Consider the following 22,922-nt stretch of genomic DNA (forward strand, 5'->3'; position numbering starts at 1 on the left):
ATGAGTAGTCAACTCCACATCCAAATTGTACATTTATTTTTATTATCTGAAAACTTGGATAAATAAGAACCTAATGACATTAAAAAACAAAATCGCAGTGCGGTAGCTTTTGCAAACTTCATATATAAAAATTTAATATAGCGAGTTTTGAAACAGTAACGTTTACATAACTAGCTTTTTTTAGCTTTTCGCGTTCGTTTTTTAAGACGTCTTCCACTAGGCATCGAAACAACTACCACGTTTTCTTCCAGTTTTCTAAGTTCATCAGAAGATGGAGACTTTTGAAAGTGTATAAATACATACATACATAAGTATTAGAGCGACTTTTGCAAGAGTACTTAACATTTGATGCTATTTTTTCAGAATATAGAAAGATTTTGCACCAAAAACTAAAAATCGAAAAAAATTTACATAGAGCACTTTGCAAGTGGACTACTCATATGATATAAGTGGGCGGTGCCACACCCATTTTCCAAACTTTTTTAGAAAAACCAATTTTTTGCTAAAGACCGATAATATATATATCAATTTTGAACAAATATTGATAAATTCCTTAGGCAACTGCTCAATAAAAATTCAAGGCAGTATTTAAGAAAAGTCGCCTAACTTCGAAAATTTTTATGCTATTGCAATAAATGAGCTACCAGTTTATTTAAACATAGATTTAATTTTAGATAGTGCTACATATTTTGATATTGTGCAAATTATCGATGGTCAAAATTTAAAAAAATAAAAGAAATAGGTATGGGTTTTTTATCTTACCCGATAAAAAAAATTCCAACAAGCCACGTCCGACAATGGATTATTATATACCATTTTAAAGGTCTATATATACTCTTCTCAGATCATATTCGATCTTTGAAATCGAAAATAGTCATTCAAATACTCATAAATCTACAAAATCCTATTTTCTGACCTAAATCCACAGGTCGCGACCTCTAAATGACCTTTAAAAAATTTATAAAAATAGGCAATAATATTTCTCATAAAAACGAATAAAATTAGGGGGAGGGGGTCTTTAAATTCCAAACAAAAAACATTTTCGATGGGCACCCTAATGTACAGTGTACATTGTACACAAAAGTCGATGCATCGAAAAAAATACATCGATATATCGATATACATCGGAAGGTCCAAAACATCGGTTTTATTCGATGCATCGAATAGCATAACATCGATATTTTTTCTGCATCCCTATAAATAATTACTCCTCCTGGAAAAGCTCGTTTGGTTATACAAATGTGGTCGGCGAAATTTTTTAAAAACCGATTAATGGAAAGAGGGACCGACGCAAAGTGGTCGAAAAATTTTAAATATGAAGGCGTCGTTGAAGTTCTACAATTTTTAGCACACCACATATGTGTTTGAGGACGCTAATTACGATTATATGTACATATGTATGTATATGCAACTCCTTACAAAATGGCGGATCCAATATGGAGGGAAATTTTTGTAAAAAGTATTGTATGTATGTACATATCTACATATATAAATGTACGTACCTATTCCGATAATGTCATGTTATGTCGTATTATGATAGCTCTGACCTCTTTGGTTACACGCGCGCGACATAATAAAAAAAAATCTATCAAATATTCATTGTTATCAGGAATGCTTGGCAATACGCCTGCCTACCCACTTATCATTATGTACTTTCGTTAACAAATGCGCATTGGAATTTCAGTCAATAAACACTAGTAAATAATACGTATTTTCACTAGTAATACATATTTCAGAAATATTTCAGTGGGGTTAAGTAACCGAATTATACAATTATATCATTAAAACAAAATATTTTTGATCTTTTCCCCAAAAAATATATGTATGTATTTTGATAAATGCGTCATCTTAGATTTTCTACATTTAAAAATTTTAATGTTTTTATTATTTAGCAAACAAAATTTAATTTTTGTTACGTATAAGTAAACACGAATAGCTGAGATAAGTTAAAATGGGATTTCCAAATATGTGGTCATATTTTGTTTATTCTATTGTGCGAGAAAGTGTAACCATGTTTCTTGGTATCGTAGGCATTTTGAAAACAAAAAGATGAATAACCGAAGGTCAGTAAATAGCAAATTTCGTTCAACCCTGTAGCACAATTTGTTTAGGAGAGAAAGGAGAATTCTTATCAGCATACAGTTGATACAACAGATGTGTGTATTCATCCTTATCAATGAACATATGTACGTTTATGCAAGAGAAGCCGTTGGTTTCGATTTATAAGTATTTGAGGCCATTGAAATATTACGAAAGTGATTTAATGCGTTAAATAGTACGTTTATGCGACAGAATTTATTGCAAATGACTTCGTGTAGCTTGTGGAACAAACCTATTTTCCCAAGCCCGTGGTTGCACGTCAAAACAAAAACTTATGCCCGGTGACTGCCACTCCAATACTTATTGTTCATGTTTGACTGTTGACTGGCATAGAAAAGAGCAGTCACAAGTATTCGCTAATATTTATGTACCAATAATTTTGTTCAAAAATGGCTAGAAGAGTAAGTTTTTTTACCGAAGTGCATAACTTTTTTTAAATACTCCTTTCATCAGCATATGGTGAAAATGTCTTTGAGGTCGTTGAATTCGATTTTGAATACTATTCTGATGACATAATCGCGAAATTCAAAATGACCAATCCATTATGGCGGCTGCTATCCAAAACTCGTCACTACTATTCTGATGACATAATCGCGATATTCTGATGACATAATCGCAAAATTCAAAATGGCCAATCCATCATGACGGCTGCTATCAAAAAAAAAACAAAAACTATACTAAAAGTACATTTTTCTACTTAAACCATTTGCTGATAAAAATATAAGTATTTTTTTTTAATTTGGGCCTGTCAATACTTTCAAAAATACGTTCCAAGTAAAATTTTTGAATAATATCAGTTGAAAATTTCCCACTGTGCTACGCCATGAAAAAAAATTTTCAAGGAACAAATTTTTTAAGATACTTTAATTAAGCATGTTAATCAATGTGTATGTTCACACTGGCCTGGTTATCAGAATATCTCGTTAAAAATTATTATTCTGTATGTATGTTATTGTTATAAACTGAATAAAAGATATAAGCACATAACCAGGTAACCTGATAACCAGGCAAGTGTGAACAACAGAAATGTGTTCCCTTTTAACTGAATGCAGCACGCGTCATAATTATAAGCGCACACCCGTATTGACAAGTTGGAACAATTTATTCTTTTTTTTTTGTTTCCCATTATTTTTACTTTTTTTTAATATGGTTTGTTATTTAACAAAAACCGTAAATATAAATTTCAAACTTTGTGAAATATTTGAAAAAATTTAACAAACTTTCACAAAAATTTCGAGTTTTTTATTAGATTGCAGAGAGCGAGTTTTATTATGAAGTTTTGTAGTTCATTCAATTTTAGAATAATTAAGTGTTAGTTTGCGGTTTATTGAGGTTAATGTTTGTTGTTAGTTTCAAAAGAAAGATTTAATAAATAATAAACACGTATTCCACAAAAAAATTCATTACTTTTTTATAAAAGCATAGCTTCTTATCTAACAAAAGCCATATAAATCAAAATTTCAATATTTGGGCACAAATTCAACTAATTTTCACCAAGACGTCAAATTTTTTGTTCAAAATTTTTTGAAAAACTTGTATTTATACGGCTTTTGTTAGAGAATTGAGGGATTCACAACGGTGTCGTAAGTGTCGTATTGTTGTATGTCATAAACTACACCAACTATTTTTTAATTCTGCAAAAATTCATAATATGACTTTGATGGTACTTTGCGAACCCCCTTTATACAATTTTTAGGCGTTTAAAGTTTACGACAATACGACACTTGCGACACCGTTGTGAATACCCCATATATTTTTATTAAAAAAATAACAAAAAATAATGATTGTTAAAATTTGTCAATATGTGTGCTTATAATTAGGACACTTAATGTAGTTCACTGGGTTTTGAAGATATGCACATATTAGGCTTGGTCGATTTTGTATGGGGGAAAATAAAAGACATTTGACCGTATTGTAATAGTAATATTATGATGTCTTAGGTCTAAGCCAATTGTTATTGGCCACGAAAGATTAATTTAAAACTTATCTTTAGCCCGCGCAATTGAATCAAAGTGTATGAATTTTTAAAATTTAACTTTGGCTTGTAATATCTATGGTATGCGTTAATTGTTATAAATAGGACGATATATCAAATTAAGGGTTATTAAATTTAGTATCTCACGTTCATTTATCATTTTTCAATAAGTCTACATGTTTTTAAGGTATTAAAATAAAACTTACAAAAACTATAATTTTCCTTTATGAATTTTCAATTCTTCATTGTTTCAGCAACCAAGTGAAAAATTCAAAAAAGTGAGACGAGATATATTTCAAACGTTCTAATGTTTTCGGATGCTTATATAATATTAAGTGGGCCATGGGCCGATTTGCGCAGTTTTCAAGATTGTGGTGAATGAAGTCAAACATGTATTGTCAAAGATTACGAATCGTTTGATAAGTTAATAGTAGTTTCAAGTATATAAGTATTTACATACATTAACATAATACAATTAGGGTGAGAAACGCCCATTTTAAGTCCATTTATGCAGTCTTGAAAATTGCGCGGTCTCTAATTCTGCCGTTATATGAAAGTAGGGGACGTTCAATAAGTGTTTAGATATAAATAAATATTTCAGTTAATTCCATGATGTGAAAAAGTGACTGTAGGTAAATGCAATAGTATTTAACATATCCTGGGAAATCCTTTTGAGGACTCTCCAATTGGACGATATTGCTTTGCATTTAGCTTGAACGAAAAAAGTCACTCCCTGACACCCTTTTCTGGAATCCGGCTCTTTCATGTAAAAGTTATTTATACAATTTAAGAGAAATTTTTTTAGAAAAAAGCTGGAGATCCACTTAAATTTTTCCATATAACTTTGGTAAATGTTACTCGATCGGTAATTAATAATTACCAAATTGAAGGCGAGACTTAGTGCTACCGAATTTTGATAATAGTATGATTAAAATCGCTCAGATTATAAACAAATTATTTTAACATAAAAAAAAATTTGAACAAAGTTTTTTGTTATTTTCTTATATTTGCAATTTTTATATTGTATGCATAAATATAAGTAAACCAATTAGTGTTTCTAGAGGTTGTGCCTGTTCAGTGTTTCCATACCCATTTGCATAAACAAAATTTTTCCACGATGATGGAAAATAATGGCTTTTCTGTTAGAGTTACCGAAATTGTCCCTATATAGGAAAAAATTCGCAAACTATAGCTAATATAAAAAAAAATTAGAATATTTGGAACCAGCGACATGCCAGCATGCCAGCAATATTAAAGCTGTTCTTTACATCTTTTGAGTATAATCCAGTGCAATTATCCAGAGAACAATTCAAATTTTATTGAAAACAGATAATCTTGAGATTAACGATAAGCTAAAGGGCTGCGAGAAATGAAATTTGACTTTATCTTTTGCTTAAACGGATTCATTATCTAATAATATGCACCAAACCATTTTGCCGATCCCAGAATTTATAACAAGAATTGGTCTTATTCGACTAGTGTGCTGTGGGTCACTTTGCGGTCGATGCGCGGGCTCTTACAACTAAAATAAAATACTAATATTTTGCAGGCTTGTTGTTGACTTCATGATACAATATATTTTCACTATTACCAAGGGATCTGAGAAAAATTAGATTTTCGAACCGCCCTAGTACAAATTTACATGCACATTTATGTAATATTCAGCAAGAAAAAGTTTCTATATATGCAAATAAATAATTAAGAAGAGCAAAAAATGGGTAAAATACAGCAAAGTAGCACACCATATTCACAATCCACAACACAAGCCATTCCAAAAAAGAAAAAATACAAAATAAACCACAGGTAACAAAAAACACTACTCGTATACATATCTACACGAAATAATCTTTTTAATATAATACTTAAGTACATATTGTAGTTGTACATAGCAAATCACCTGTTTAAATATATGAAATAATTTTAAATCTCTTTTTGTCTGATAAAGCACTTTTCCGCTGATAAAGGCACTGTAAATTCTTGTTGTATTTAATCTTAGCCGCGTGCCACGTTTTTTTTTTTAATGTTCAAATATTTTATTTTATATTCGTTTTATTTTTAGAGATAGCTTTATATATTTGTGCGCTCGCCGACTTGTTCACCGCCGCAACTGGTTGCTCGCATGGCGCGTCTAGCGCTTTTATACATATTGTAGTTGCTACTGTGCACTTTAGACACGTCCAGCCCAACGCGCCCCGTTGCTCAGTTCCAGCGCATATGGCGCTCATTTTCACATTCATTTTCGGTTTTGTTTTGATCGAGTTTTCATTTTGTTTGATTTTTATGTATTTGACTTTCATATAAACAAAATATAAAATGCCGCATTGTACGGTTGATTATGCCGAAAACCCGATATATTCGATAAAAAAGCATTCACTTCGTGGTAAAATATTATTTACAGCTGTTGTCCATTGAGCTGATATTTATATTTCCATATTTGCCATACTTCCATATGGGGCTTCTTATGTAGATACATACATACATATGTATGTACAAGTGTACATACAGTGGCGAGCAAACAAATAGGGACGCGACATCTTAACAGTTTGGGCTATTTTTCTTTGGTTTATTTAATATTTATTAGTTTTTTTGTGAAAGTACATAGCAGCGCATGAAAATGTAAGACAGTTGTATGAATTTTGAGATCCGAGTTTCAATTGTACAAAAAAATTGGGAAAATTCGAAATATTTTCATCAAAATTTCAAAATTTTTGGATGGGAATTTTTAGAAAAAGTACAATAAAGTGCAATTTTGAAGTAACCGGGGCTTATCGTTGAGTTTTAGCCATTTTTTTTTTGCTGAAGGTGGCACGCATTTTCTTTAATACAAAGTATTTTCTTCAACTTTTTCATATGGATAAAACGATTGAGGAGTTGAAAGTGTCAACAAAAAAAAACTCTCCAAAAATCAACGGTAAGTCCTAGGTATTTCATATTTGCACTTTACTGTACTTTTTTTTACAGATAATAAACATAAAATAAGCAAAAGAAAAATAGTCAAAACTTTTGAAAATGTCGCGTCGCTATATGTAAGTACTTCCATATGCATTTACATATGTAAATATGTACAGTAGTTGCATACATAGGCAGCAGACGTAGAAAGAAATATATTTAGATATATTCATATGTATGTATGCATTTAAGTACTTGTGAAGAGGGCGCGCCAACCAACGCAAACAAAAAACAAAATGATCAGCAATCAGAGTTCAAAATATAAGAGATATGATGATTTGCTCTTCTATTTATAAAGTGTGAAAAAATACAATGTATGTTAGTTATTGGCCGAGCTTCTCCTCCAATTTGAGGCGTGCGCCTTGAAGTTGTGGCACAAAGGCGAGGCACCTAGAGTTTACGCTGGCTCTGAACAGGTAGCGCGCACTGCTAACCACTACACCCCCGCCCAAGAATAACTACTTCAGAGAGAGTGGACAGATTTTGATGCAATGCCATATTTTTTCTGAAGCCTCCGTTCCATATACATGGAAGTTCCAATCGTAAGTCTCAGATCCATAAATTTTGAAGTGTAAAGCCCAAAATACAATAACGTAGTGGCAGTGGCAGCTTTTCGAAATCAGCTGTTTTTTTTAGAAAGTGTGGTGTCCAATGAAGCGACTCACAATGCAGCAGTGGCAGCTGGCAGTACTGCTCAGTTTAGCCCAAATTCTAAATTCAATGCCACTGCCTTCATCGCAGTAAACTTCGCATGCTGAATTTGACATAAATAAAATGCAGCCAACTTCTGTTCATGTCACTGAAGCCTAAAAGACAACAACAAAAATGTAAATAAACAAAAGGGAATGTCAAATAAAGCTGTCACTGACAACGCCGTATTGTATTTTGGCCTTTAAGATCACGTTTTCGGAGCTTTCTTGAAGCTTTCAGCTATTTTAAGTAATTTTTTATCTTTAAGTCTTTACATTTTATTTATTTTATGGTGAACCCCTCTTCTGGCAAATTTTTTCATGTTTCACAGTTTATAAGGTTTTATTTTTTTGGCTCCCTCGATTATTTACATTCATAAACTTTTCCATAAAAATGTAAACTGAAAAGTATCTACGATCATTGTAAAAATCTTTCACATCTGATATGTCAAGTCCGTTATCACATTTTAATTCAAAATTAAACCAAAAACGAATTGCTCCGGATTAGAAATGAATTGGTTGTAATTGGTTTACTCCGAAACCACTTCTATTTTTATCACGTCCGTTATGACCTCCTTTTCATCGAGCTTCTCGATACCAGTGTTCCAAGCGCAACTTTTTTTTTGTCCAACCACAAGGGCAAAATTTTTTTATAAGTGACTTGAGTTTTCGTATGATTTATTTAATCCTAAAGTCGTACGAGTGTCACGTCCGACATCATGGAAACACCGACATTATTTACCATATTTTTTTTACAATTTTCGCATATCTAATTCCCTGATATCTATATCCCATATATACATATATATGTATGTATGTACATATATCGACGGCTGAGTGGAAAATCGACCTAACTCGGCAGCCAGTTCGAAAACGCCCTATCTCAGAAAACTTTTCAAGAACGCCATATTTCAGAATTTTATTGAATAATGCCTTATTTCAGAGTTAGTGATTAAAATATAAAGTTACAGCCACAAAGTCATTTAGGTTACATAAAGGTAGTTCCGCAATGATCATGCTAAGCCTGGTAAAGCACGAATAGGCTCTGTCTAGAATTTTCTTAAAAACAAAAAACAAAAAGAATGCCCTTCAATTATGTTTTCAAATACTGCTTCCTGTGTATGTTCAGAATTTTTTCGGAGACAAATTAATGTTACATTTTTGAAGAGATTTTTTTTCACACAAAGAGACTAAATACATAGCGAAAGTGAGCATTTATTATCGTTATGATCGATTGATCATTGTGAACTCGATTCGCTCTCAAATGTTTTCTCGCTTGGCACAGTTTTTCTTCTCTGTTTATGTTCACAAATAAATGCACTGAGAGTTTGTAAGTGGCAATGGTTTTGAAAACAAATTTATATACTTATATATTTTTTTATATATGTATATATTTGTATGTATAGAAACATGCAAAATCGCATATACATATGTACATCTATACAAAATGTACGCATTAATTTTTTGCTCTTGGTTGCTTTAGTTGGACTTTGATCCCGACGTTGGCGAGCGTTAAAAAAAACGGACTGATTAAACGTAATGGAGTAAACCTACATATTTATATTGCTATTTGCATAGTCATATGTTAGTACTCATATGTGTTACATACCTATACCTACCTATGTATATAATATTATGTACTATGTACAACAGACACCTACTATGCAACAAAGCGTGAGGGAGTTTACTTACAACGTGAATTTAATATACATACGTACATACGTACGTACAAAACTATCTTTGTGCGAAGAGGTATAGAGTTTCACGGTTTTCATGTCAAATAGATACATACATACATACAAATGTATGTACCTATCCGAGTGGGAAAATGTAATGTATGGTAAGCGATAATCAGTAAAACAGCCGTTTTCACATTCGAAAATGCATTTTTCCCCCAGGGCGATGTCCTACGAAAAGTGGGGCATTCAATTTTGCATTATCTAGTAATCGAGGAATGAATACGGTTTAGTATACTTTTTTTTTGTAGACTTTTTGGAAACAGAATGCTTATTACCAGGGAACGGATATTTAGGACCTAAAAACCTATAAAAAAGGAAAAATCAAATAACAAAATGGGCAGGAAAAGGTACTAGAAATCAAAACAAAAGGCAAAAAAAGACACTAAAAAAGAGAAAACCCGAAAAATAATTAAAAAATACATTCATTTTAGAAATGTTTATTTTACAAGTAAAGAGAGAAAAACTATGATCAACATCAAATGTGTATATACGGAGTCGGGGAAAGCTAAATCATGGAAATTTTTAATCAAATATACTCTTTCTCTTTAACAGAAAAAAGTAGTAGAATAAGTAGTAGAATCTAAAACTCATAAAAAATCCTTACATACATTAAATATTTATCATGCACTGGGTATGAATGAGCTACATATGTACAGCTATCGAAATATGTCCAAGACAGGTCTCGACCTTTTGCACCTGTTTGTATGATCAGTGGTAAAGTGTTAGTTGACGCAGTACTCTGAGAACATAAAATGTGATGCTTAAGTCTAAAGATCGATTTTAATTTTCTAAATTTCTTCTGAAGAAGTTCAGGTGACTTCTATATAAGATATAATTTAAAAATTTTTTAATATGTTTAACTGATTAGTATTTAATGTAATATTCAAGTGAATTTTTTATCAAAAACAGTTTAATGAAAAGTCATAAGTAATTTTCTCCATTTTTCACGAATAAAAAATTTATGTTTATTTCAAGATAATTATATTTTAAACTATAATGCTAAATATTGAATCCAAACGCGTCCGACCTTTTGTTTAACACTTGTATCACATAATATTAAAAGTTTTTATGAAAGTGATTTTTTGAACCAAATTTTTTCAACCAATTTTGTGTAAGATGCACGTAAACATTATTATTTATAATTCAATGGCGTTTTTATTTAAGAATTTTAAATACAAACTTAAAAACTCTTATATAACTCAATACTACGTGAATTTAATCAATATTTTTCAAATTAAACACATTTCTTTAAATTTCAGGCGCCATGCTGGTTCGGCAACTTTTTTAAGTTATTTTGGTTTCAAATTGGAATTTACCGACCCCAATAACTCTTAAATAATATAATAATAGACCATTGTTATTATTATTTTTAACAAAAATATTGTGTTTAAGATTTTAGGCACCATATGGTATTTTTTCCTTTTATGTGTTTTTTTTCAAATTTTTAATTACGAAGTATACAAATATGCATATTAGACGAAAGGGGGTTTAATCGCCTTAACAACGATGCCAATATTTTAAAAATCGGTGAGTAATTTTTTTAGTTTAAAATTTTTGTTGATAAAAAAAGTTATTTTTTCCTTTAAGTGTTTTTTCTCAAATTTTTATTCACGAAGTTTACAAATATGCACATAAGTAAAAAGGGGGTTTAATCGCCTTTACAACAATACAAATTTTTTAAAAATCGGTTAGTAATTTTTTTGTTTAAAATATTTTTTTATATAAAAAAAAGTTATTCTTTCATTTAAATGTGTTTTTTCTAAAAATTTTATGTACGAAGTATACAAATATGCATTTCCCCAAAAAGGGGGTTAAATAACCTTTACAACGATATGAATTTTTTTAAAATCAGTAGTTTTCTGAAATATTAAGTTTTTAATTTTTCGAAGATCTGACTTTTGACCCGTTATAGCAACTATAATATAAGTTTTCACAAAAAAAAAGTATATACCATATAAATAAGAGCAAAAGGCGGACCACGTCTGTATGTTTACTTTTTTTTGCTTTTTACATGCAATAAATAAAAATATTTTTTTTGCCAAAGATCCAATTTCGAACTTCGAAGGTCCATATCTCGATTTTGGAAGCTAACTTCGAAAAACGGAGAAATTACTTGGTTGGTTTGGTTCAATACCCAGCCGAGTGCTGTACAGTGTTATAAGTCCCTACATCGTTTTATGCAATATACAACATTTTAGTTAGTTGTGGCTTTTTTGCATATCAGCGACGATATGAGTGAGATACGCGCTTACCATACTATACTAACGAATATGCATGCCATCAATGACTATTATCGTAATTATGCTTTGTCATCAATTGTAACAATTAGTTAGGTTCAGGGAAATGAGCTCATTTGAAATACGTTGACTTGAACATTTAAATTTCAAACGGCTGTGAGATGCATATACTAAAGTATAGTATTAAATTCATTCACATGCCTACATGTTCTTGCATATACATATACATACATATGTACATGTGCATATCATTTACGTATATACGAGTGTTTACATAGCTGATATGAGGTGTCAAAAGTGTATCGATGCACTCTAAACGCGCAATAAAAAGAGTCAATTATTTTTAACATTGCAAATGCATTTACATATACATATGTACATACATATGGTATATGGGAGATTCCACCTTCACGACTGGGACATTTGTATAGAAAAAATTGTTCTTTCTTGTTTACATTTAAGTATAAAGTACTCAACATTTCAAAATATTCAAATATCAAAATGTACGATAAAGCTACACCTAATTGAATATTACATGAGTTATTCCAATAAACAGGTGAAGTAATAAGACAGCTTTTTCAAGTAAGGCAGTGTCAAATTCTTTCTTTGAGTTATTTCTTCTGTCACGGGTGGGACAAAAAAATGAACCTGCTTTTTAGAGCAGATGTATTTTACGGAAACTTTGTGAATTTATTTCACTTCTGTGTGAACTTGATGTCTTATAATAAAACAATGAACCAGGAATACAAACAAATCAAAAGCTAAGCCAAAAACGATGACTTCATTATAAAAAAAAATCCGAAATTCCTCTGTCATGGGTGGGACAACGTTTGTCACGGTTGGGACACGTACGAATTTTTATATGAAAAAGAGATTCTAGTGTGGTCCATATTAAAGATTAGTTATTAAAAAATATAAGAAGCCAAGTAGGGGTCACGTTTTATTTTAGGATAGGGCCTTTTATATAGAAGAAGCAATTTCCTAGCGTCTTGAAACTTTCACTTTTATCTACTTAAATTTGATGGGTCATAAAACTGCACACCTAGATTTTTTCCAAAAATTCTGAACAAAAAGTTTAAAATTTTTGGGTGTAATTCTTAAAGTTTGTTGAACTTTTATAATTTTTGTTCGAAGTTCGAAATGTAGATAAAGAAGAAAACCTCTAGAAAATTAATAAATAAAATTATAGTTTAAAAAACTAAAACCTCGCTATTATAATTTCCAGTTTTTTCAATCCCCTCAAATGTAAGAGCTTGACAAGTAGAAGACAGTGCATTTTAGAAATCCAATGGCTTATCCAGTTTTGGATATAAACAACAATCTGAAAGTTACAAATCTGGAAAGCCACAACTGCGTAGGTCAGTCATTGCATAGTGACTCTTTTTAAATGGCGCATAGTCGTGCAAAAGAGGCATACATCCATTTCCACCTCTTTTTTTCCACGTACATATCGTCGTTTAAATAACAAAAGCGCATACATACATATGTGAGGTTGCATAAATTATTTTCTGGAGAAAAAACACTCATATTTCAAAATGGTTCTCATTTTTATAAAGCAATCGCATTTCTGGCTGGTATATTCCAGAACGAATGAATAAGAATTGAGCCAAGAGCTGGTGTGAGCAAACCAATTTTGTGCAGCAAATGTCAGTTACGCGGCTTTGTACTTTAAACGACGATATGCCTATTATAAACATACATACATACATACATAAGTATGCCAAAATATGTTAACGATATTATTCCTTTAATCGTGTCACTGCCGAACCATATGTACACCCAATTTCGTTCCGAGCTGCGCTCATTTAACGGTGTGTGCACAGATAAAAATCAAAATAATCATCAGCGTTTTTAATAAATTCGTGAAACTTGAGCTTAAAACAATGGATTGGTTATTGTTGGCATTCAATATTCAGTCGCTCTTCATTTTTTCACTTCAAACAAAATGAATTGGCAACGGATTTTACGAATTAGTAATTATTTCCTACTACTCACCGGTTTTCAGTTGCACTGCTTTGAGCCAAGAACCCAGCGTTATCATCTTTCTATTTGGGGTATTGTAAATTTCATAGTCCTCACACTTTTCTATACCATCTGCGTGAATCAGCATTTCATAAATTCGCCGCTACTAAAAATCTTTCACGATGTGTCACCTTTTTTCTGGCACCTGATACGCGTTCAATTAATGTTGGGATTAAAGATTTACATTTTTCGAATTTTTACAATGGCTGAAGTTGGGCGCGCATGCAATAGTATTGCACGCTTATCCTCTCGGCCGTTTGCGCTTAAATTCAGTGTGGAAGAAGCATTCGCCTATTTTTTAATTTTTTCAACATTTCTTATTTCACTTTGCTTTGCTTTGTATATTGCTTATGAAATGGAATTCAAACTACCGCCGTGGGATAATATTTTCATAAGTTTTGCGCTATTCATACCACATTTTGCTGTGGCTGGAGCTTTGAAGCTCTACACAATTAATTGCTGGTTCCTCCGCGAGAATTTAAGACACTTGAAAACGGAGGTCGAGGATACACTAGGAATGGAACAATTAGTAACTGGCGAGAAAAGTGCCGATGACAAGATTGAAGTGGATGTTAATATTAGTGCAACAAACACTTATGTAATAAAGCCAGCAAGTGACATTTTAAAGCAGTTGGAGGTGCACCAGAATAAAATTGAGCTATTGGCTGACAATGTACAGCTTGCAGGTGTTGCATTGGAAAAGGAATTGTTGTTGTTGTTGTTGATGAACAGCTCATGCTTATTGGCTGGTGTTTATTCGCTCGTCTACTTCAAAACTAGTTGGCATTTGTTTTTCTCCCCATCCTGGAAGAGAATTTTCTACGCTGCCAACATTGCTATTTACGTACTAATCTTCTGGGATTATTTGTGTTTGTGTACATGCGTGAGCTTTTACAATAAAGTTGTAGGTGTTTGCCTAATTAATTTATATTGCATAGTTTTAAATGGAGAATATTTTATATTTTCAGAAATTGCAAATACTTGAGCGCATTCAAGTGAGTTTGAAGTCTGGAAATATCATGGAGAAGCGTGCTCGAGCTGCACTTAAGGCTATACGAGATGTGTTAACGCTTGAGCTTAGATTGAGACTGTGGAACGGTGTTAAAGTAAACGCCACAAACTTGTTGATGGTAGGGCATTCCCTTTTACATAAAACAATGCCACTATATTCTCTTTAATTTTATTTTTCCAAGGTACACATCCTCCTGGGATTAACTATATCGGTAGTTGTGATGTATCAATATATAAATGATCAAATTATTTCCATAGTCACACGTTTGGACAGCGCCGAAAGCGGTGATTACTAATTTATGCTAACACAATTCAACTGAGGAAAATCAGAGAGTATAACTATTCATGACCTCACCCCATTTAGTTTGAGCGCCAGCTTGACACCGGATTAAACTTGGATTTAACTGAGCACTGAAAATAATGCATAATCCATAAAAACTTTGAACTATGAATTAAATATTTAACTTTTCCGTTTCCGTCGGCAAAATTATCTGACTTTTAATTTCCCTTTCCTGAGATGATGATGCCATATATAAAGATTTGTCAAGAAATATGCCAAAACAAAATCCAACTCTTACCAATTTTATGTAAGCAAGATAAGCCAATAATAATCAAAATTGTTGATTGAAGAATAAAATACTTTTTACAAGTTTAAATTACGAGGAATTCCAAATATTCACTCGTAATGTTTTTTCGTGTAATTCCATATGGCAACATTAGTACATCATGACTTGGCAGTACTGAAAACTGTCAGTGCCAAAAGAGTATGCCAAATGTCACAAACAGCAAGACGCCAAATAAAAACCAAGCCGATTTTAGTAAACGCCGCGATTTAGTGAAAAAATTCCAAATATTGTGGAAAAAAGTGAGAAACATTAAAATATTTTAAAATGAGCGCTGGAAATATGTTGTATGGCGGTGATGAAATTGGCGCCCTTGTTTTCGACCCGGGTCATCATTCATTGCGCGTGGGTTACGCACAAGAGGATACGCCGAAAGCAGAGATTCCATCTGTGGTTGGGGTTGCACCTTCCGCACCAGACACAAACATGGATATAGAAACAAAAACTGACAACAGTATAACACAAAATAGTAAGATTATAGCGAACAAGAATATTTTAATATACCATTAACTCTTTAAACGACTTGTGATTTGTTCACAGATGCAGATACTCGCAAATACTATGTGGACACCACTTATGTAAATGTACCGCGCACACAAATGGAAATACAAACGTATATGAAAGATGGCATGATAGATAACTGGGATTTATTCGAAAAAGTAATTGACTACACTTATGCCAAGGTCATACAATCGGAACCTGAATACCATCCTGTGTTGTTTTCGGAGGCCTCGTGGAATGTACGCAACAATCGCGAGAAATTGACAGAACTTATGTTCGAAAAATACAATGTACCCGCTTTCTATTTGGTCAAAAATGCTGTGTTGGCAGCATTTTCGAGTGGTCGTGCAACCGCATTGGTTGTAGATAGTGGCGCAACGCACACTTCCGCTGTACCCGTGCACGAAGGCTATGTTCTTTCACAAGCAGTGGTGAAATCTCCCCTAGGCGGGGACTACTTATCGATGCAATGCCGGCAACACCTTGAAAAACAGGGTATCGATTTATCACCCGCATACAAAGTCGCATCCAAAGATTTGGTAAAAGAACGCGATGCTGCCCGCTTCACACTGCGTAAACTACCCGAAAACCTAACGCAATCCTGGCAAAATTATATGCTTAAATCACTATTACAAGATTTCCAAATGAATATATTACAAGTGTTGGAGAATCCATATGATGAGCGTGTGGCTGCGCAAATACCCAGCGTACATTATGAATTTCCCAATGGCTACCATCAGGAGTTCGGTTCAGAGCGGTTTAAATTGGCAGAAAGTTTATTCGATCATGCCATGCTTGGCGCGGGACAATTAGCTTCAACAAGTGTGGGCATGTGTGACGCAGATGTTCGATTATCACTTTTCGGATCTGTTGTTGTAACTGGTGGTAATACGCTGTTGCAAGGATTCCCCGAGCGTCTCAACCGAGACTTGCAACTGCGGGCACCATCGAATACACGTTTGAAAATGATTTCGGCAAATGGTAGTGTAGAACGCCGCTTTGGTGCATGGATCGGAGGTTCGATTTTAGCCAGTATCGGCACATTCCAGCAAATGTGGATTTCCTCGCAGGAGTATGAAGAGTCCGGTAAAGGTCAAGTAGAACGAAAATGTCCATAAGCAACCTCATTATTTTGGGGCAAAAAGGTACGATATTAGATCGACACATATTTAAAAAAAAAACTTAAAATTATGTCATAAATTAAAAGGAAATAAAACAACAACTAAACTTAATGCTCTGTTAAAATCTGACCATATGTAACTAAGTACATACATTTACATACCGTAATTCTTTGTAGTTTCGGAATCCGGCTTTGGGTTTAAAAATCTTTTTAATTTTGTTTTGCCGTATTTATTGCATTTTATAGTATTATGAACTAAATTTTGGGAAGATATTTAAAATCTTGTTGTCGAAATTCGTATTCTTTTTTAAACTGTTTCCTTAAATTTACCCAGTCTTTCTTTTTAACAATTACTTTAAAGCCTGATTATTGTTTTTCACTGTATGTTGAGCCTTCTGAATCTCGTCAATCCAATTCTGCTGTGCAATCATTTGTACCGCCTCTTTCGTTATATTTTAAACTTTTCCAACATTCGCTACGAAAGTATCCACTACTTGCGCTACGTTTACAGCTTCATGTCCTTCCCGCCAGCTATCGTAGTCTGACGCGATCGCTATGGCAGCATACAGAAGACCCGCCTCTTTAGCCAATACAACCTCGGGGACGATGGTCATATTAATTAACTCGCCACCCCACCGGCCAAACATTTTGTTTTCGGCCTTTGACGAGTATCGTGGACCCTCAATGCAATCACGATCATGTACGTTATAATTGAGATTATTTGCTGCAGCCAGCAACACTTGGCGGGTCGCCTAATTGAAACAAGGCGACATGGGTAAATAACAAACAACGGGTGGACTGTCTGGTTGGCTGTCGGTGAAGGTTTCAATCTTTTGAGTTGTACGGTCGATAATGTCATTGGGTATCACCAATCACCACGCTTATATTCCTCACGCAAGGAGCTCACCATCACATGCGTACAACCTGCTTCCTTGAGAGCCCAGATATTAGCGCGATAAGGAATGTTAGATGGCATTATACTGTGCTTGCGGCCGTGTCGAGCAAGTAGTACCGGAAGTTAGAGTACTACATATTTTCCTTCTAAAACACTTAACTTACCGTGACCATACAACCCCAGAAACCCGTTGGGACTCTTGGTTTAGGACTGGCAGGTTTCGAACCTGCTGCACAACATGCCATGTTTGCGATATAATTCTGTGTTCACATGGAATAGAGCTTATGTCGAAAGGCTGGCTTTAGTGTAATGCAGCATTCGCGGCATACGATTGCGAATGACTCACTGGCGCCGAGCCATTGAAGAACTTTCGGCAAATAAACGCGCAAATGGTTCCATATTAGCAAGTCAACATTCTTATTAGGTCTCACCAAAAAATTCCTTGTTAAAGGATAAAGGGAATACTCGATATAAGCTACTATTCCATACGAACACAATTGAATTCTAGATTTTTAGCGAGTTTCGGAAGAAACTAAGCAAAATTTTCAATTTCGAATTTTGAAGAAATAATCTAGAAAAATATTTGAAATCAAATGATATACACAAGGTGTGTTAAATAGATTTTGCTTTGGATATACATAAGTACAACGACAACTTTACAATTGGCTTTTACGGTTTAGTGGGTAACGATTTTAACACCAAAAGGTGCATCATGCCAAAAAATGCCGTAACATACGCAACTAATATTATTTATTATACATATGATTTGGTAAAACACTGACTTAATTAATAAAAATATCCAAGTTTAATAATATCGGAATTATGCTGCATTTTCAGGTTTTTGTTGCTGCTGACGAGTTTTCTTTTGGTTTTTATGTGGTGTTCCATCTTCGTCGACGGGTCGTTTGTTAGCCGGTACTAAGTCATATAATATGGATATGGAATTTAGCTTAGGTACCATAGCTTTTTTGTTGGAATCTCTAAACTGTGAACCGGGTATTAGTGGTCGTCGACGTTGTATGATTTCAGAAGTAGCTTCAGTGCACAAACGTAAAAGTCGTCACATTGCACCGTTCATGGTGTTCTTGCAGACACACTCCTATATGAAAAATAAATGAAATTGTATTAACATTGTTCTAATTAAAAATAAAAAAATATGTATACATAAATGTGTCTTAACTACCTTTGCATCCAAAATATCGTCTGTCCAATCATCTTTTGCTAAGTTCTGTACAGACTTAATTAAAATGTTCTTTACTTTTACAACATTTTCGGCAAACGTTTTCAAAACATCTTGCACATTAACACCTTCACATCCCATGCGCCAGCAATCATAATCGGTGGCAATTGCCACGGAACCGTATAAAAGTCCTGCTTCTTTTGCCAGCACTACTTCAGGGCAGGTGGTCATGTTGATTAGATCACCACCCCACTGACGGAACATGTTACTCTCAGAACGCGACGAAAAACGAGGTCCTTCAATCGTTACAATAGTAGCTTTCTCGTGCACATTATAGTCCAACTCTTTGGCGCTTTTAATCAGCACGGCACGCACGCGTTCACTGAACGACGGAAACATGCTCAAGTGACAAACACCACGCGGACTTTCCGCTCCACCATCGTAGAATGTTTGTGCACGTTTAGTGGTGCGGTCGATGAAATCATTTGGCACCACCAAATCGCCTGGATGAATTTCTTCGCGCAGCGATCCGCAAGCGGTTGAAACTATCAAGTGTGTGCAACCCACTTGCCGCATGGCCCAGATGTTTGCGCGATAATTCACATTGGTGGGCATAATGTTGTGTTTACGACCATGTCGTGCCAACAGTACACACTTTACGCCGCCAATTTCACCTTCTATCAGTACATCGGAAGGATTGCCGAAGGGAGTGTTGACCTCAGTTTCCTTGCGATTTTCCAAAATATCCGGATCATCGAGTCCACTACCCCCAATTATACCAATCTGATCAAAACAAATTTATGTGAACTATATTAATAAGACCATAATAAGCCATATGTAGATTCGTACCTTGACTGCGATGGGTTCCAAATTGGTGTCGTTGCACTTGATGTGTATCATTGTGCTGCGTTCCGAGATGTTTTCACAGTGGCTAAATCGTGAAAAGTGTATACTAAAAATTTATTTCGGCTTAATACAGCTCCTATCAGATGTAGCGGTTAAGGTCAGCTGTTGAAGAGATAAGCTGAGCGATAACAAACATAGTTGTTGTAAACGGTTTCATGAAGTTTGTCGCCAAATTTGCAGGGGCATGGGTGGTATTCCCGTCGTGCCGGAGTTTTCATTGAACCAGGATTTTACCGAAAATTAAGTTGGAACACAAAATATTTAATATTTTGCTAAGTAGATGGGCATACTTCAAAATAACCAACCGTTCAGTTATAGAAAAACTAAAAATGCAGATTGCTAGTACTTTTTACGCTGATTTTAACTATATAAATATTATTTGCCGCAATTAAAAAGTAAAGTAGATATAAAAGGTAAAACAAAGTAATTGTGATATTTTAAAATATTAATATTTTCTAAACTGCGTAACCGATTCAAAAGGTAAGATGTCAAAATAAAGGAAATTAATTTATCTTCAAGCTGATATATAAAATGTGTATGCTTTTTATACATATAAGCCAAGGTACATTGAAAAGGTAGTATCAGTAGAGCAGCTGATTTGATTTATTTTCAAATTATTTGGTCTCGAAAATGTCAAATATTTTAAATTTTTTCTCACAAAAATTCTGAACTGTTAAAATCCATTTGCATGTGAAACCTTTTTCCATACAAAACAAGCGATTGATTAGCAGCTTTTGGAACGTTCGCCCAACTCAGCAGCACGACCGCTGATTACTGGGCCTTGCAAAGGATGGATCAATGCTTCGAGAAGCAAACAAATTTACTAGGAAAGAAAGTTGCATCAATTTTTATTTTTTCCAATTTCAATTTTTTATTTTTTATAATTTTTTGTATTTTACATGGCACGCTTTGATTTAGAAGAAAAAATTCAGAACAGTTTTTGACACTTTCGATACCAGAAGCAACAACAAAATACACGCAGATGTTGTTTTTGCTCTACTGATACTACCTGTTTAATGTGCCTTGATATAAGCCAAGAATATTATAAAACAAAAAAAAAGGAATAATTTTTTCATAAAATAATCCGCCTACGCAGAAAGAAGTTCTGGGCAAAAGAGACTATGATATCACCCACACTTGTCACTTGCTTGTAAATGCTTTTAATTTTGTTTATTACTGAATTCTTAAACCTCAAAAGTAGATCATAATAAAATACGTATATCAAATTAAAGGCAAGAACTTACACTTTCTAAATAATATACATGTCATTTAGCATTATGCACTTTTTTCTATAAAAGGTTATTTTATGAAAAAATTATAACATTTTATTTGGTTTTTAAATTTTTGGCTTAAATATATAAGCAAGCAAACACATTTTATATATCAACTTAAAGATAGATTAATTGTGTTTATTTTGATATCATTACTTTCTTAATCGCTTACGTAGTTTAGAAAATATTAATATTTTAAAGTACCACAAACATTTTATTTAACCTTTTATATCTACTTTACTTTTTAATTGCGGCAAATAATATTTATATAGTTGAAATCAGCGTAAAAAGTACTATCGGTCTGCATTTTTAGTTTTCCCATAGCTGAACGGTTGGTTATCTTGATGTGTTCCAGTAGATGAATTTGAATAAAGGCGCTTTTTAAGGCGCCTGCACACGTTCAATCTTCATTGACAGTATTTCTGTATTACAAAATTTATATAACGTGTAGCATGCGATACTAACGGATCGTGATACATATCATAAATTTTCTAGATATTTTGAAATCCATCAATAGGATCGCAATACTGCGTGTACCCACAGACTCGGGCACGATTACAATAACCGAGGCGCCAAATTTTGAACAAGGTCGTCGATAGAGGTTTTTGAAGCAACGAATAACGGTTTACTCTTTTTCTTTTTATGGGAAGCGAAAACTACAGGAGATACCCAGGGTCAAAGATCCAATTCATATTTTTTTTTTTAACCAAATATCTCGAAAACGAAAACACGGAATCTGTAACTTTTTATGTCTTTCAATAAGACATATGAATGCTTTTAATACGATTTTACGACATACGTCCATAGGACATACGATCATGGCCGACGAATTGAGTTAACGGTTCTAACTTACTAGGGGTCTTCATCAAAAGTGATAAACTCTTGATAAACTTGATAAAGTGATAAATTTATCATATTGATAAATGAACTGTCAAACTTTGTATAGAAATCCATTTAACCAAAGTGTGTCACTTTATCAAACGACTTTGGTTGATGAATGTATAAGTTTCAGCAAAATTCAACCCTTACAGGTTGCCAGGTAGTAAGTGAAGTAATTATTTGCCAAGGCACGTTCATGAAATAATGCGGATAAACTGATAAACTTAAGCAATTTATTCCTTTATCAATTTAGATAAAGACCCTTTATCAATTTAGATGAAGGTCACTTTAAACGCATAATTTAGGTAAAATTATGCATTTAATTGCTTTAAAATGTGTTTTCATGTTGAATTAACTCTTCTTTACTTAAATAAAAGTGTTGTTGTTGTTGTTGTAGCAGCATACAAATTCCCCAAAGACTTTTTGGGGAGTGTTGCTGGAGTGACAGTCCTTGGCCAGATATAAATCTGGGTCGTTCCGGTTACGTAGACCCGACTGTCACGGGAATATGAGCGTACATAAATAAAAGTGTAAAATAGTGGTGCTTGCTATGTAAACAAACGCTCAGCTAACGAACCCGCTTTCGCAAACTGTTTTCTCAAAACCAATTACAAATACAACGTCGCGTTCTTACGTGGTCTTGCATTTTTGGTTCATGTTATCATGGTGTGCCTGCCTTGGGTGTGCCATGATCCAACTACTGTAATCGATAAATCGACGAAATCTGCACAGTAATAACAAAACTGTCAAAATTCTCGTCGACATGTTTTGAAAGGTCTTTCAACGAATTCAAATTCGTGACCGGTTCGATATAAAAAAAAAATA

The 22,922-nt window shown here is 33.5% G+C and overlaps 4 protein-coding genes and 1 pseudogene across 6 annotated transcripts in view; 2 read left to right on the forward strand and 3 right to left on the reverse strand.

Annotated features, from left to right (window-relative positions):
* LOC118742905 overlaps positions 1-13,706 on the reverse strand; it is a 27,952-nt gene extending 14,246 nt beyond the window's left edge. Inside the window, exon 1 of one of the 2 annotated variants that reach the window (XM_036475326.1) lies at positions 13,685-13,706. The gene's annotated coding sequence lies outside the window, so the exon portion shown is untranslated. Of the gene's footprint in view, positions 1-5,972; positions 6,214-13,684 lie in introns of those variants that run through there. The other variant, XM_036475324.1, reaches the window with a different exon arrangement.
* On the forward strand, positions 2,036-15,317 carry LOC118742904. 2 transcript variants are annotated; one of them, XM_036475323.1, is made up of 3 exons: positions 2,036-2,501; positions 14,680-14,841; positions 14,905-15,309. In XM_036475323.1, the coding sequence occupies exons 1-3, from the start codon at positions 2,490-2,492 to the stop codon at positions 15,016-15,018; spliced, it is 288 nt and encodes a 95-aa protein (XP_036331216.1). In that variant the 5' UTR covers positions 2,036-2,489; the 3' UTR covers positions 15,019-15,309. The 2 variants fall into 2 exon arrangements, with proteins under 2 accessions (XP_036331216.1, XP_036331215.1); XM_036475322.1 differs by lacking the exon at positions 2,036-2,501 and adding an exon at positions 13,582-14,615 and having other exon boundaries at positions 14,905-15,317.
* Positions 15,318-15,479: 162 nt separating this feature from the next.
* LOC118742909 (actin-like protein 6B) lies at positions 15,480-17,119 on the forward strand. The gene is made up of 2 exons (XM_036475330.1): positions 15,480-15,814; positions 15,886-17,119. The coding sequence occupies exons 1-2, from the start codon at positions 15,613-15,615 to the stop codon at positions 16,962-16,964; spliced, it is 1,281 nt and encodes a 426-aa protein (XP_036331223.1). The 5' UTR covers positions 15,480-15,612; the 3' UTR covers positions 16,965-17,119.
* A 76-nt stretch (positions 17,120-17,195) lies between these two features.
* On the reverse strand, positions 17,196-18,106 carry LOC118743863 (annotated as a pseudogene).
* A 367-nt stretch (positions 18,107-18,473) lies between these two features.
* On the reverse strand, positions 18,474-20,117 carry LOC118742910 (S-methyl-5'-thioadenosine phosphorylase-like). Its single transcript, XM_036475331.1, is given in 3 exon segments — positions 18,474-18,960; positions 19,045-19,824; positions 19,891-20,117. Coding segments are annotated over 3 exon segments (1,110 nt in total). The 5' UTR covers positions 19,942-20,117; the 3' UTR covers positions 18,474-18,681.
* Between the last annotated feature and the right edge of the window lie 2,805 nt (positions 20,118-22,922).

The sequence above is a fragment of the Rhagoletis pomonella genome, unplaced genomic scaffold (assembly GCF_013731165.1).
Source record: "Rhagoletis pomonella isolate Grant_MI unplaced genomic scaffold, Rhpom_1.0 Rhpom_scaffold_00007, whole genome shotgun sequence".
Taxonomy (NCBI): domain Eukaryota; kingdom Metazoa; phylum Arthropoda; class Insecta; order Diptera; family Tephritidae; genus Rhagoletis; species Rhagoletis pomonella.